At 55.6% G+C, this 16,189-nt stretch overlaps 3 protein-coding genes across 3 annotated transcripts; all 3 read right to left on the bottom strand.

The window, feature by feature from the left end:
* Window positions 1-952: 952 nt before the first annotated feature.
* Window positions 953-1,816, bottom strand: LTHEOB_3258 (Zinc finger mynd-type protein; the record flags this gene model as incomplete). The annotated part of the gene is made up of 1 exon (XM_035512161.1): window positions 953-1,816. One exon carries the CDS (start codon window positions 1,814-1,816, stop codon window positions 953-955), a length of 864 nt encoding a protein of 287 aa, XP_035363151.1.
* Window positions 1,817-3,619: 1,803 nt separating this feature from the next.
* LTHEOB_3259 (Zinc finger c2h2-type protein) lies at window positions 3,620-5,402 on the bottom strand (the record flags this gene model as incomplete). The annotated part of the gene is made up of 2 exons (XM_035512162.1): window positions 3,620-5,115; window positions 5,168-5,402. 2 exons carry the CDS (start codon window positions 5,400-5,402, stop codon window positions 3,620-3,622), a joined length of 1,731 nt encoding a protein of 576 aa, XP_035363152.1.
* Window positions 5,403-6,229: 827 nt separating this feature from the next.
* LTHEOB_3260 (Hydantoinase oxoprolinase) lies at window positions 6,230-9,432 on the bottom strand (the record flags this gene model as incomplete). The annotated part of the gene is made up of 5 exons (XM_035512164.1): window positions 6,230-6,825; window positions 6,876-7,100; window positions 7,147-7,913; window positions 7,965-9,294; window positions 9,381-9,432. The coding sequence occupies 5 exons, from the start codon at window positions 9,430-9,432 to the stop codon at window positions 6,230-6,232; spliced, it is 2,970 nt and encodes a 989-aa protein (XP_035363153.1).
* Between the last annotated feature and the right edge of the window lie 6,757 nt (window positions 9,433-16,189).

A 16,189-nucleotide genomic window follows, 5' to 3' on the forward strand; every position in this document is an offset into this window, starting at 1 on the left:
GAGTCTCTCTGGTTTGCGGGACCTGAGTTTGGCAGGAGGTGAGGTGCGGCTCCGCCTGCTTGGTTGAAAACGAGAAGGCCTATGCTGGTCGTCTTTGCTTTTGCTTGCTCTCTCCATTCCTCAGCTGCGCTCTACGGTCGCCGAAGCCCATGGAAAACATCCGATGCTTGCATACACCGGTCAGTGGACTAGGCAGTGATGACCACCGGACCCTTTCTTTACGCAATGGTTGGCTGTCCGAACAGCATGGAAATTACGTACCGGCGGACTGTCAAGAGCGGAGATGTTGGTTCGAAGATCCTGTTCGGTCTCGCAAAGACAGAAACCGGTAGAGTTAGACAAAGGAAAATTTGCCGGAAAATTCCTACCAGAACCCCCCCTCCCTTACTTCGACGTCCGTTGACAGCACGTTATCTTTGTCTTGTTCTATTTTCTGCGCTTTTGCTGAGTGGCGAGCAGGACTATTTTTTAGCGCGGCCCCACGAATTCTTTCCCTAGGCGCAATGACTCCATCCCTTGATGCATGACTCTGTGCGGAGTGGATTCCGGCCAGGACAGGGTGTCGCATTGAAGTCATATTATTGCGATTATCACAGTTGATCCGATTACCCGATCACATATGCAAGTGCTCAGAGGGGAGCAAAAGGAGACAGGGAAATTATGAAGCAGTGCCGCTCGAGCAGTTTCTTGCTTTCACGTTCATGAGGCGTATCACCTGTTTATTGAAAGGCCGTCCACATTCAATACCTATTTGGTCTACGTTCTTTATACCCAATTAGCCGGATTGCAAATTTCACCATGCTTTCTGTCCGTCCGAATCTCCGATGACTTTACTTCAATCAGGCCTTCTCGCTGCTGAGCCTTGTTTTGGGGTTCCCATCCGTGAGCTGTCATCGACCATTATTCCTCAGATAATCTCTCGTTCCGGTGGACAGCCATGTGTATTTTCAAATCAGTTTCCGAAGAACTCTTTGTTGTAAAGCAATCCACGGTAAACTCTCATCAACTCTTTTGTATCGTATGGTGAGTAAGATTTCAGCGCTTCCACGTCTCCCTTCACCTTCTTCGGCTCCAAGAAGTTCTTCCAGAAAGCTGCAAAGGATGCCTTCGAAACGAATAGCAGCGCCTCTTCCTTGTCAAGTGATGGAGTTTCACCCATCGCTGCTGAGAAGTACTTCATGGTACGTTCAATCCACTGGCAGAGAATATCAACATGCAATTTCTCCAAGGGCATCTTATCCTTGCGAACAAGGAGCACACTTCCTGCTTTTTCCTGCCAGGGTGACTGCGGCTTTCCCCAGGATCGACCGGTTTGGGCGTCATCGCGGCAGCTGAGGTGCAAAAAAGAGGCCGCCTTGTTCTCAAAAGGACTGTGGTTATCAAATTTTGCCAGATCCGTTGCATTGAGCCAGGCCGAAGAGCCCGGTTCTTTCATCGTTATCAATGGAATCCCGATGCGTTCTGGAATGTCTGGTACGTTGTCGCAATTGAAAATTGGGTGGGTGATGTTCAGAAGAACCTCCTCCAACACGGGGATACCGAAAGTTTTCGCGTCGCCCAGACAGTTAATTCTGATGCCTTTTGTGTTGGGGGGCTCCGTCAATCCAATTTTCGACTTCTGTTCCAAGGTCATGTATGATTGAGCCTCCCTGGCGTTCGCTCTCGCATTAGGCGTACCGTCTAAAACGGGGGTGCCGGCTTGGGTGTAGTAATGAAAGCGTTCATCTGTGCAGACGTTGACCTTAAGCCAGTCAATGATGTGGCGAAAGTCGGTAAGGTTGATGTCACGACATCTGTCGCGCGATGGTCCAGTCATTCCAGCGGCCAACAATGGTCCGCGCCAGTCAGAAAACGTTGCACCACAGGCGGCGGCAATGACTGACATGGAGCGATTGGGCTTGGATCCGTCCGTGAATGCATCTTCACGACGCATAAAGCAGATATTCTCCGTCAATTTGCAATCGAGCGCCTTGCTGAACTCAATAATGTCTGTGTTTGGTATGCCTCCATCGAAGGGAAGCGTTGTATCTGGACTTTGGAAGTTTCGACCATCACTAAAAGATTTCCACGAGCAGGATACCCAGGAAAGCTGTGGTGTCCGTTGATCTTGCGGGAATACGATGCAAAGTTTGTGATCAGAACTCGGTCGTGAGTTGAAGTCAAAATTAGCGTATTCCCGGCAAAGGAGCTCGTGGGTAGGATAATCCGCCCTTTGACATTCCACAGAGCAGTACTTTACCACCTTGCAGTAGCTACAGTGACGAGCGTAGGGCTTGAGGCAAGCATTGCACAAATCGTTAGGGTCGGCCATCGTGTGGAAGTGAGACAGAAGACGACTCTGTCATAGACGGAGGAGGAACGGGCGGAGCGGCGGAAATGAGCAAGATATAGCCTTACAAGCGCCAAATCCAGGACCAAACTTGGAAGCAACGTACTGCTCATGGGGCTTCCGGCAAGCGCGCTTGCCTGAAACCGCACCGAGCACTTGTTTGGAAGGGGCCCTATTTGGCTCCTTGATATCGAGCCATTGAGCAAGCGTGTCCAGTGTATATCATACACTATGCCTCTAATAGTATGCAGAAATTTTTACTTAACCTAATATACAGCACAAAGGAAGCTTAGATTAGAAAGATTTAAGTATAAAGGTAACTCCAAAAGTTCTACCATTGTCCATTGCACACGCTGCCATGCAGGCCCCTAAGAACAAAAGAGTACTAGCATAAACTCCGAATTGGAATTTTATTGGTTTATACAACATGTATATCTTATGTCCATGGTAGGAAGAGCCTACATAGTAAGAGGGCTATCTCCTTGAAAATAGCCCGGGATTCTGGCCACCTACAATTTTGTTGCTTTGTTATTGTGTCATGTTTGTAGTAAGTGTTAATAGATTGGACCTAGCCTATATCTCTCCAAACCGGCAAGTCTTACATAATGTTGATAGGCCATTATTTGTTCTTGGGCCTTTACTCAATTCTGTATCCGTATGAGCAGGAGATTTAGTAATCTGAAATGGAGGGTGGGGGATTCTACTGTTTGCGTCAAACACTAGACAAGTTTTACTCACTGATCATACGGAAAAGGAACGAATCTCGTCTTCTTGAAGCACCTGGCACAGCGAAGGTGAATTATTAGTTTGGTTTTTCCCGTAAACCATGTTGACGTTTTAGTGCATGGAAAGCAAAGAAGCCCCAAAAACTCCGCGAGTAGAAACATGCAATGATTTGGAATAAGGGGTACCTACAGTATGTTCACGTCTCCTGGTTATTAATATTTAGCACAAGGCCATCGATCTTCAAAGGCATGGTGTCTGTCCTCTTCACTGAAACGCACTTTTGAAGGTGTAAGAGATCAATCTTCGTGATTACCATTAAATATGTTGGTCCTTTTGGACAGCTCCGCCGACAAAACACAAGCTAATGATTCGCACACCACCAAATACTGATACAAAAACCAACAATGTCTCTTCGATATCATACAAGCTCCGTCCCTCCTTTCCTTTTTTCAACCGTGGGTATCAAGTGAATCAAGCAAACCGTCAATGTACAAGTGGGTGTGTAAATAGAGAAGGTGAACCAGCACCGCCATCATCAGAATCAGTCATGCCCAAGGGATCTCTTTACAGCGGCCACGCTCCTTTGTCGGGATGCGCGGCGGTAAAGGCTGAATACGCGCCCGGGTGGGTGAAGGCGACAATGTCCTCCTGATGCGGGGGCTGCTGCGGCGACATCTGCATGGGGTCCCAGGGGGGGTTGAAGTCAAAGTCGACGACAAAAGGACCCGAGGCCAGCTGCTCGTCGATGGCTTGGCTGAGCAGCTCAAACTCTTTCGAGGCACGCTGAGTGCCGGTGTAGGCGGGCGGGTCCGGCATGGAAGAAACGGAGAAAGTGCTGTGGTGCGGGTGGATTGGATGCTGGATCGGATTCTGAGAGAGAACGGGGGTGGAGTGCGGGCGTTGCTCTGTTGGCATGGGAAGGAGATATTGGGTGGCTGGTGTCGGATTTTGCTCTTCAAGGGGCTCCTGCTTGGGGGGTGGAACTTCCGCTGAAACAGACGGCGTATCTTCTTCGATTGTCTTGGATTCTTCAATGTGGGCGTGGTCGTAGGCGCTGCGCGCGATCTCTTTGACCTTGTCGTGCACCATACCGTTCTGCTCCATGGAGCGCACCAAGTCGCGCGCTTCACGCTTATCCCAGACAAAGTTCGGCCAGGTGGTTTTGTCAATGGTGTGCTCTTTAGTCATAAGCTTTTCCCAGGCAATGGCTAGCTCGGACTGGAGGAGCAGGCTCTTGACGACATTTGTGAAGCACCAATCGTTCTTGGAAACTCCAGTCTCGTAGTGGCGGGCGACATGATCACAGCGCTCGCTCCAGCTGCGGCACAAGGTCACGCAGAAGCCGCAGCCGTAAGCCTTCTTGTTGTGAACGCGAAGCATGGCCTTCTCAGCACATGTCTTGTTGCGCACGGGCTTGCCCTCCCTGCCCTCGATGACGCCCTGCATGGAACAGCGCTCAGTGGCATTCAGCGAACGCTCGGCATCCTTCTTCATTCCGCAACTAGAGCAGCCGTGGGATTCGTAGTGATGCTTGCGGTACTTCTTCTCGGCGAAGAAGCTGCGGTAGCAGTCGGGGCAGGTCCAGCGGCGGGGCTGCTCATGCAGCTCCTCCTCGTGGCAGAGCCAGTAAGCACGGTGCTTGAAGGTCTGGTCGCAGAAAGTGCAGGCGTAGTTCTTGGTTGGCTGTGATGGCACGGCCTGGCCTTGAGCATCCTTCATGGGCACCGGAGGGAGCGGCTTCTCCATGGTGGTTGCCGAGTCGTGGCGAACAGACCGCGACCTGCTGAGAGAAGAGTTGCTTGCCGAGGAGGCCGAGCGGTCGGACTTGATGGAAGGCTGGCGAAGTTCCATGTGGGACTTGCTCCGGGACAGACTAGAAGAACTGGACTGCGAGGTAGCAGACCTCAGAGAGCCGAGGCTGGGCTTGCTGAAAAGGGAGAACATGGCGGAAGAGGCAATTGAGGAGCGGTTGTCGGAGCGGTTGTCGGAGCACAGGCTGGGCACGGTGGAGTTGCGCCTGCTGGAGTCGGCCGATGAGCTTGAGCCAGCTCCAATGCTTGCTGCGATCCGGTTAATAGGTGGCGCACAGATGTACGGGTGTCTTAGGCGTACCATAGAAGCGAGCGCTCCGGAGGAGCTCGAAGATCAGCTTGTCATCGATGTGCTTGATGGCGTCGATGTGGGCGAAGATCTCGGGGGTGATTGGAGACTCCTCCTGCAGAAGCGAGGTGGCGGACGGAGCCTGGGAAAGATGTGCGGTCGGGGCCTTGGAATGCTTGGGGCGGGTGGAGCCGGATAAAGTGCGCTTTGTGCCCTGCTGGGCGGGCGGCAGGCCTTGTTCAGACATTATAGAGGGCTTGCTTAGAGAGGCTGAACCAGCAGCGGCAGTGTGCAAGAAATTGAACAGAACAGGGAAAGCAAGAGGAAGGAGGCTAGGGAGCGATGGGATATTAATGGCAGCGGTTGCGGCGAGTCGCGGCGCACACGGGGCTGCTCGCTTCAGCGTTTCAGACGCCGTTTCGTTTCTTATGCAGTCGCGCATATCCCTGCGCAAATCTGGCCGCGCATTTGGGCCAATCACAGCCGCCTTCATCCGCGCCGCGCAAAAAGGCTGAAACGCATCGCCCGCTGCCTCTCGCAATTGAGCCGCTGCTGGCGGGCGATGCGTGAAACGCCCGCGCCGAGCCTCTGCATACCCGCTGCCCTGCGTGTGGGGACGGCGGCGAGCGCGCCTGCCCGCCGCAGCCTGGGGCCTAGCCGCTGCGCCCTGCCATTGGTCCAGGCACCGCGTTTGATCGCCGCCGACGCGAGGATTGCCCGGCTGCGCCGCGCACTATCTCTGAGACGCCGCGGCCATTGGCGGCGCTGCAAAACGAGCCAGAAATAAAAGCCGCTCCGAGCACCGCGCTCACGGACGCAGGCACGCAATCCGCTCCTTCGGCTCGGCCGCGTGAAACGGGAGCAAACCTCCCCGCCTCGCTACCAACTGCCCCTCCGCAAACACCATGAAACTGAGCTGACGCGCGGGGCAGTCCAGCTCAAAGCCTCAACACCTCCCGCCGCGTCTCACCCAGCGTGATCGTCCGCTCACCTCCTCACCGCTCACCTGACGGAGTCAGCAACTCTGACGCTTTGTGCAGTAGCTTCGTTTCTACCTGCTTGTCTATCGACTGATCACACATACTCCGCAATCACGCTCTTCGGCTCGACATACACCCCGAGCGGCTTGTACTCAAGCTCATAGCCGAACGCCTTGGGCCCACCAATCTTGAGCCCCATTTCGGTCCCGGTCCACTGCGGGCTTGCCGTGATTCCGAGCACTGTCACCCGGAGCCCGTATCTAAACTCGGGCACTCCCAGCGCACGCCCTGAGCCTGTGTCCAGCACCGCGATCAAGTCTGGCACCGTGCAAACCATCCGCCGCTCGCCTGATTCCGCAATGTGTTCCGCATACAGGTTCTCGTTCTTGAATGGGATTTTCAGCGTCCCGCCTGTTGCCAAAGCCGGCATAGCGTCCTTGGCCCCCTCGTCCTCCTCATCTGCCGGCATGCTTGCGATGGTGATTTCTCCGTACGAGTGGCCCTTGAACAGCCGCCGCTCCACTGCGACAATCTTGCCGCGGAACAGAATGCGAGCCGTCGCCTCCCCACCCACCTCCTGCACGATCGATTCACATACCTTCGACAGCGTGTTGCTGGCTTCACTGCGCGCAATGCACCGCCCGATGCGCCATGCAAGCGAATACGTGTTGATCACCGCCGTCCGGCGCACTGACGGAGATTAGCAGTTGTATGTAGCCATGTGGCACTGTCATCCTTACCAATGCTCGCAGTTGTCGGCGCTCCCGCCTTTCCGACACGAGATCCCATCTCAGCGCATGATGCACGGAGCGCCCGGTCGACAATCTCATCCGTCGATGCCCTTGTCATGATGATGGTCTTACCGTCACCAGAGTCGATGGCGCAGGGGATGAGAGACCCCGGCTCGTGCACCGCGATTGTCGTCTGCCAGTATGTTGGGTAAGCTCGACCCATGAAATCCGCATCTGCACCCGTCAGTATTGTATCCATCAAACTGTTCAAGCTACCCACCGATGGTTGGCCGGTTGAAGTATTTGGAACTGCCCACGAGAAGCGGCTCCAGGCCGTTCGCCCCGCCAATTTCGAGACCGATAACGGCATCGAAGGAGTCGTGTCTCAGGTACTCCATCAGCGCTCTGAACGCTTCGACCGTTTCGGTGGCATTCAGTCGCTCAACGGAAACTGCCGGAGAACCCATATGACCGCCCCAGTAGACGCAGGCATCGTCAGGTAATACACTAGCATCCACGATCTTGAAAGTGTATCCCTCCCGCAGCTGGTCCCGCAGTTGGATCCTGGTGGCCGCTGGAGAGCCACCTCCTGCACAGCCCAGCACGTAGCATCCTTCCGCAAGCCAGTTCACGTCTGTCTCTGAAACGTTCCACTCGGCTATGCCCGTCTCTGGATTGATTTTGACGTCCGGTCGGTAGGTGAACGGGTCGATGGACGCTTCTTCCACGAACTTTTCCCCGTAATCCTTGCTCTGCTCAACTTCTTCTTCCCCGAAATCATCCTTTTCCTCCAATGGTGTCGGCTGCCTCGCGATATCCAGCTCGCCAACAGCTTTGACGACGGTCCGTAGCTTGTTTGCCACATAAGACACAGGAAGCGAGTCGATCTCGGTGATGGTGACAGTCTCCGGAATTGCGCCAGCCTCTGTTGCTCTCTTGATGGCAAGGTCTTTGGCCCTTTGGATGGCCTCTTGTTGCGTTTGATGCTCTGTGCTCTGAACGAGATCTACAACGCCACCAACCTTACTAACTGCGGCTCCCACAGCGCTGGTGCAACGTTAGCACTCGAATTCGTAGCAGTCCAATGGACCAACTTACTTCGCGACGTCGTGGAAAGGTGGGCATATGATTTTCGACGCTCCCTTCAAAGTTTCTGGGGCAACGACTGAACCACCACCAACAAGGAGGACTGGCAAGGGGTCCGGAGAAGTCTTGCAGAGATCAATGACTCCTTCCAGCATAGCCTTTATCCTCTCCTGGGCCCTGATGACAAGCTCAGAGCTCACATCGCTGACCTTTGAGACATCTCCAATTACCGCTCTCTTGGCTGCGACTGCGACATCTGTTGCTGTCAGCTTGCTACCGCCAAAAACCTTGGCCTCTGTGGTAATGTAGTGGCCCACTGAATCGGGGCCCACCGTTACTTTTCCTGTGGCAGCCTCTCGAACGATCGAGCCACCTCCAAGACCAATCGAGTGCAGGAATGGCATGCTGTAGTTGACCTTAACGCCAGCCACAGTAACGAACGCAGACGCTTGTCTCGGGAAACCAGATTGCAGCAAAACGCCAGCGTCCGAGGTGGTGCCTCCAATGTCAACGACAATGGCCGAAGTACCGTCAAGGGACTTTCCTGCTAGGTACGCGGCGCCTCGCATTGAGTTTGTAGCGCCCGAGGAAAATGTTTTGATGGGCATACGAGCCGCAGATGCCGCATCTATCAGGGTTCCGTCGTTTTGAGTAATGTACAGGCCGCACTTGAGGTTGAGCCTGTTCATCGCCTCGCGGAAACCCCTGACAGTACGGCGGCCGTACTTGAGGATCGAAGCGTTCAAAATGGCCGCATTCTCGCGCTCGAGGAAGCCGATGTTGCTGACCTCGTGCGAGCAGACGACATCGATTCCGGGGATCTCGCGTAGAATGATGTCTCGAACGCGCTTCTCCTGCTGGAATTCTTCGTCAATGGGCGAGAAGATGCCGGCCACGACGAGCGCTGACAAGCCGTGCTTCTTGATCTCGGCGCACTCGCGGACCACTTGCTCCTCGACGATGGGCGCTTCTTCGGCTCCGTCAATGTGCAGACCGCCATCGACGTAACCGATGTAGCTCTTCATCAGGCGTGTCAGACCAGTGGGAAACTCGCTGAATGGCGGGATCTGGCGGAGGAAGGACTTTGAGAGGCGAAGAACGCCAACCTTGCGCAAACGTCGAGCATCCTGCTCGACTACGGCGTTGATGAAGTGAGTTGTTCCGATGGTCACGCAGGCAATACTGTCCAGCGATACACCAGCTGCCTTGATGACGGTGCCGACGGCCGTCTCGATGCCGGAGGTAACGTCGGGCGTGGTGGGTGTTTTGAAGTGAGCAATCACACCCCGGCTTTCCGTGTGCTGTGCAGAGAGGTCCAGCGCCACGGCATCGGTGTTGGTGCCTGATAGCCACACGTCAGTCTACACTTTGCCCGCTGTTTTTGCATCAAGGCCCTTTCTTCGATTTGCTCAAGTTGATTCTACGAACCTCCGACATCGACGCCTATGCGTATATTCCTGGCTGGTGCAATGCTCCCCATGTTCTCTTTGTCACGAGTAGTGGTCCCTAAATGAAATCGAAGCAGAAACTCGACGCGGGGGGTGAGGCGGTTTAAGAGGACCGCCGGTAAGCCTAACGATTGCTGATGGCCGTCGGCAGAACTCTGAGAAAGCTCGTGCTCGAATCCCGTGATGACTATCTCGACGGAAAACAGCACGATGTCCTATCACGAGCGGTATCGGTATCTGCACCGGCGTTGCAGCGGGGCGGGGCGCAGAAGAAGCGCCGCGGAGGGGTGTGTTGCTGGAGCAGCTTTCCCATCCCACCTTTCAACTCCCCCCCGGCATTTTCCCGGATTCCCGCAAAGACTCGGACTGGCAGATGGGTCCGCCGAAATTTGAAGCCGGCAGGTCCAAGCAGAAATTAGAGTTGCATACCCGGGGGGCCGTCGGTCGCCCCGGGATGCGGAGCGCGATCGCCGGCCGGCTTTGATGGCGCAAATGCCGAGAGTCTTATCGCCCACGAAGGGAGGATCAGGAAGAAACGTGACGGGTGTCTGGGTAAGTGACTAGCACGCAGGAAAATAGTAGTTCCTGTCCGCTCTTCATCAACCTTAACCTACGGATGGCCGCCTTCGACCAACCACAGACATCGGACTTTTCGGATGTCCGCTCGAAGCACCACCCTGTTGTGTGTCCTAGCACGACGCCTCTAGAACTAGTCTTTTGTTCAAGGGGGAATCCCACGTAACGGACTCATGTTACATTGGCCGATGCTGTTCTGTCGTGTCGAGGACTTATGCGCTGCCCGCCTTGACAATGAGTAGCGTACCTGTGGCATTCCCAAGCCTTGCTTAACAGTCGGATTTCCGGGAGATTTGCACCGTCGATTTACGTTGAGCGATATGTAATGACCCGTCTTTGCTCTGGATCTTCCGGCTTCGCTGCGCTTTTTCTGGTTTTCTTCTTTCCAATTTGCAGTCGTCATTCAGTTCCTGCAAACTCGCTCATTTTACTGGCTCCCCCTGATGCGTGTAACACCGACCCCTCATCTAGAACTGCGTTGTGTTTGCGAACAGCAGTTCGGCCCAAAAGATCAGCGAGGTGCATTTGTAGCAACAATTGCAAGTATTCTGTGTCTAGATGGAACCGTCCACTCATAGTCTGTGGATGAATAGTTGCGTCCAGCCCCGCTTTCAAGCTGCATGGCCCGAAACGCGATGAACGGCTCATCTACCAGATGTTGCAGGCCGAGTTAGCCGCTGGGGCTGACCCTGGCAGTGGTTGGTCGGCTGGCCAGTATGGCAGGAAAGAGGATCATCGTTATCATCCGCGAGGTCGTCGTTGTCATGGCCAAGTCGGCGCTGAGTAACCTACTGGCCTTGGCGTCCCATAGCGGTACGTGCGGGGTATTATATGGGGCCTGTGCTGTGCTGGTGCAGCAGATCGTGCTGTGTCCCATGAAGTCGCATATGCATTGTGTTGTGTTGCATTGTGTTGAGATTCCACAATACAGAATTGAGGATTGGCTTGGGATCTAGAACGATCGTGCCCTATAAGGCCGTCAGATGTGTGGTTGGAAACCCAATAATGCACTCCCTGCTATAGTTCACAACTACTGCGCTCGCGGACTGTGCCTGCAAACCATCTTAGCTTCTCTCTCGAGCTGCAGCCAAGGACACAGCAGTTTGTCGTATGATATTCCTGAAGTCTTTGACCGGCCAATCCTGATCGTAGATTCCCAAGCAGCTCTAGGCATGCTCACTCGTTATCTCCACACAAATCTTTCTGCCCATCATGGCGTGATATCTTACCCGAGTTGATGGTGGCAGCTCCTTCCTTCTACCTAGCTCTGCTGATAATCGGAAGTGAGCTAGACCATGGGCAGAGTTTAGATAGTATATCATCTAGCGTTTCATGAGATGCTGTGATCAGGAATGTGCCAGTTCAAAGGTGATAAGAAGGAGACTAAAAGGAAATGTCCGATAAATCCAAGCTAGAAAAAAGGGTGCCTGTGGAGCTGCCTTGTGTCCTTATCTCCCGTAGTCTCTTCCATTGACCTACTGTGTTTTCGCCCTGGTTCAAAATGACGGCGGAGTAACGAGCACCCTCAAGCTCTGGTCTTGAGTGTTCTTCCTCTATGGCACTGCAGAGGGCTAGTTCTACAGGCTTATGTGCATCAATGTGCTCCATGTTTCAGCGCGTGTACTGATATCAACACTCACTACATAAAGTCCTGCACTCGAATACCGACAGGCAAGGAACGACCACGCGTCATGCTGCTTGGTTCCGTCATGCACCATCTCGTCCTAATGTCAATACCAAGCAGCGGGAAGCCGGTGGCGCGGATGCACCATAAATTGTGATAATACTAGAAATGCAGAGAAGGGGCTCTAAATCATAGACGAATTACAGAGAGAGGGGAGAAGAGAGGTCAACCTACCCTGTAAAACCTCGCGCCCCAGACAAGCACTCTTCGCAGCCAACCTACCTTTTAGCGCGATATATCTGCTAGTCTGTCAGGACTAAAATGCTCACGGCAGAAGCCTCTGGCATTCGTGAGCAACCCGGAAGGTTATCGATTTTCTCTCATTACTCCTTGGCGGGCCATGGAGAACGAAGAGGGGCTCGAACTGTTGCAGATTCAGTGCAGATCTGCAAGTCGAATGTGGCCAAGGCAATCTCTTCTCTTTCCATTCGTGTGGCATGACTCCTGGGTGAAGTGAAGCAAAAAAGGAGGCGATTTGCCCCAACAGCCAACGGAATTTCGACACGAGAGGTTGTAGCATCGGTTGTTCTGAACAGCCTCGGGAAAAGTTGAAAGACTGTTGCAGAGAGAAAGTAGAAAAGACCGGTCAAGGACGCGAAACGTCACAGAAGCAATAGGCTGAAATGAAGGCGACGAACTGAGTTTTCTTGCCAGACCGGTGAGCAGAAAATAGATGATAAGAAGGAGGACGGAGGGCGAAAGACGTTTAACACGCATTCGCCACCTAAAGTTGCCCCCCCTGCGCATAGATTTGAGAGGCTGAGGTAGGCTGAGGCAATAGACGGCCCAGACTCTGGTGTCCACAGCCTTACCTCGGTCGCCCCGCGCCCCACACACTCACTAGCGGCCCATGTTTCAGACTCGAGGGCCTCGCCCCAGAGCCGCGAACTCCAATAATAGCCCAAGCAAGGGCAGGGGTTTGTACTCAGCAAGGTACGGAAGAAGAGATGGTCACCTTGACTCACAATCTCGCCGGTGAAGTGATAGACCCAATCCGGGTTCTTTGTGCAAATCGCCCGAAAAAAGAAAATACGCAGATGCGCACGAGCTCGTGTGCGTACGATAGGGCTTGGCAGTAGGCTGCGCAGCAGCGGTCAGAGAGGCAGGCAGGCAACACGCGGGGCGCGGCCCCCAGAGACTGTAGTAGGCAGCAACCGAAGATGGCACGGCGTCTATATGCGCAACGGAGAGATTGCAGGCACGCGCACATGTGCGCAGATGCGTAGTGTCAGTAAGACGAGAACCCTCCTCGGTGAAGGAAATAGAAAGCAAATTATGCCATCCTGCTGCGCGACAAGGGGGCGCGAAGAAGGCGGAAATTGATGCTAGCCGTCTAGTGGTCCTGCGGTGACTCGTTTGGATGGCTTGCCTGCAGCGGGTCTAGAATGCGTGGCGTAGACTGCCAGTTTTCAGTTCATTTAAAACGGCGAAACAGTCGAGACAGCGGGGCCGCGAATGGGATTTGATCTGCCATGACGTTGGATGTGATTGAGCAGCAGGAACAAACGATGACGAGCACTTCGAACATGCCCATGTTCTTCTTTTCCAATCGAGACTTGCCCCTTTATCAGGGGCGTTGGTCACCTGGAACGGGGGCAGTAGTCGGTTTCTGCTGTGAACATGTCGAGACGCGGTGCGACAACGCGAAAAACGGGCGCAGACAACGGCCTGCCCAAGCGGGTGCGGTCCCTGTTGCTCTGTTACTGCATCCACCATGCGTAGCGCACAAAACCCGCAATTGCCCGTAAACGTTCATGCAGAAGCACGATAGGGCGCTGCAGTCGGAAAGATGTGTAATCCCTTCACAGAGCTTTGCATTGACCAATAGACGAGACGAACGGATGAAGTCCTGCTGATAATACCCGAGCCCTCTCACGCCGTTTGAACGGGAGTGGCTCGTCTTACGCGCAGGTAGATGTCATATCCGCCACACAATGGGACTGCTCACAAACGCGACTGGCATGAAGACCTGGGGTGATCGACTACGCTAGGCAAGCAGTTCTGAGCAGCGTAGTGAAGAGCATAAACGTACATCAGAGAGGCTGTGAGATTGCGGAGACGCACCATTTGGATGGGTGCTTTCTCAGCCATGGCTTGTGGAGGCGGACCAGGTGCGCTCGTCTTACACGCGTACATTCCGATATCCTTGTTGATGACTGATGCCCAACAGGCCCGCAGTTGAAAGGCTTCTGAAGGCGAAGGCAAGGCGACTCAAGGCTGCAACGTGTGGAAGTGCGAAGCTCGACTCCTTGCGGTCGGGAAACATGGGGACTCGAGGCTGTGCGCAGGGCGATGTGCCCCGGGGCCAGCGCCTCGCCCCAGGCAAGGAGGCGGGCCCGGCAAGCCTGCCGGGCAACGGCTGTGCGATGATGTCTTGACTCCACTGCATGCCGTCAGTAATAGACGGGGAACGTGTTCGTGGAAGCAGAGGATGGAGTCGGTACGTATTGGCGGTCTCCGAACCCTGCGGCTGTCAGGGAGTAGCCGCTCGGTCGGATGCCAACGTAGTACAACGAGCGTGGTGGCGCTGTTACGTGTGCGCAAGAAGCGAGGAAGCTGTCGAGTGGCCTGCAGGCGGTTGCGCCATCTCGCAGGCCTGGGTGCTGAATGGAGCGATCAAGAGCACATCCGCACTGGAAGCAGGACTCCACGATGCAGCGGACTTCCAGATCAAGAGCGCAAGAGCGGTAGTGGCGATGTCATCGCCCTCACGCCAAGCTCGGACGGCGCCGCCTCGAGAGCAGACGCGGATGTCTGCATGGACGGGGAGCCGTGCCATCGGAGAGATCTGTCTGGCGCAGCGACGGCGAATCAGGACGGCGGGCGCGCGGGGTTGCGCCTCTGGGTGCAGCGGCAGTGGATGGACGCGGTCCGCGATTCGCCGGGCTGCAGCTCAGCGCGCTGGTCACGCTGCATTCCCCTGCCAATCATGCGAACAGCGCCGCGTGGTGTTCATAGACTCGCAGCAGAGCAGGGAATGCTGGCGCGGGAGTCGATCCAACGATTTGCGCTCGGAAGCGAAGCGGAAAATCTGCATTTGCTGTCAACGTGGACGTCTGGACTCCTGGCCAGGCCGTCATGCTCTCGACTCCCACGTTGGCGCCGGCCATTGGGCGTCGTCTGCGCTGGCCGGCCCAGGCCGAGCGCCGCCGAAGCACGGGAGCTTCGTGAAGAACCATGGTCTGAGAATGGCGGCCCTGGTGCTACGCTCGCGGGTGTGCCTGTCGCACAGGCTGTCGCAGCGAGAGCCATCAGCTGACGGGTTGGGAAACAGCGACAGGCAGCACAGAAACCACGGCCTCTGTGCTGCAGGTCAGCGTATGATTCGCGCGACTCGGTGTAGCTTATTTTCAGCCCTGCAGGGGAACAGATCTGTGAGCAGCAGCGCGCAGCAGCAGCAGACGTGAAAGCAACTTGCGGGCCGGCGTCCCCAACAATTGATCGGGCAGCAACCGTCGGAAAGGGCTAAGAACGACGGCCGTCTTCAAGAGCGATCCTGCCGATGGAGCTGGCGCCTGTCCGGAGCACACCGCCAGAACATTCGTCCGGTACCCGGGCTGCAGCATCGGGGGTGAGCGTGCATGCAGGCCTCAGCCGCGGCGCGGTCGCAGTATTGGCTTGTCGGCGCGCTGTGGCACGGCGAAAAGGCGCCGCAGTGACGTCTGGCGAAGAAGGCAGCGCGCTCACGAGATGCCGTGTCGACAACGGAGCGGGCACGTGGGATGAGGAGACGGAAGCTTGCCCAAGCAAGCAAGTGGATCATGACGATGGGGAGGGTGATGCGCCAACGGCGGCAGCGGGCAGGCTGCTCCCGGGGCGCACGCAGACTTTGCACTGCGGCAACGGGGATCCCCCGACTCACGGCCCACCACGCTCTAGGCCCCGGTCCCCGGCCCTGCTCGAGCCGCGAGCCCTCGCGCTCGCCCCGTTCCAGCAGCGACTCGGACGACGGCGCGGTGCGTGGGTTCGCTGCTTCGGCCGGGGAGGGTTGCGGCGGCGTGCGGGTGGGAGGAGGCGTGCTGCGCGCCGCTCGAACAGGTGTGGGCGTGGGGCTGCTGATTGGGCGCGCGTGGGAGGGCGGAGGGCGATCGAGCCTTTGATCGGAGAGGTCGGCGTGGCTGGGTGCGTCTGCTCGCTCCCCATTTGGCGTCATCCGGAGAGCCCTGCTGCGGCCAAGCACTACCTGGGCGAGGCCGGCCTGCGCGCTTAGCCGTGGCTTGCGAGAGACTCCATGAATCGCTGGAATCGAACGACCCCTCCACAGCCTACAATAACACTGACTGCCTCGCCGCACCCCCCGCGATCATCTGCCTGCGCACCGCCCACCGAGACATATCAACCCCCAGCCTGCGGCTGACCAGGTCTCTCTCACAAGAGTCCGCCCTCCCTCGGCTCCCACCTGTGGCCCATGTTTCTTTTCGTCTGATAAATATATCCCACGCCGTGCCACAGCCCATGCCCCAAATACAACCCTTCTCCATACGCATATTGTAATCTTCTCTTCATCCTCACACTTTTCCGCCCCCACC

Source organism: Lasiodiplodia theobromae (assembly GCF_012971845.1).
Source record: "Lasiodiplodia theobromae strain AM2As chromosome Unknown scaffold_8, whole genome shotgun sequence".
Lineage (NCBI taxonomy): Eukaryota > Fungi > Ascomycota > Dothideomycetes > Botryosphaeriales > Botryosphaeriaceae > Lasiodiplodia > Lasiodiplodia theobromae.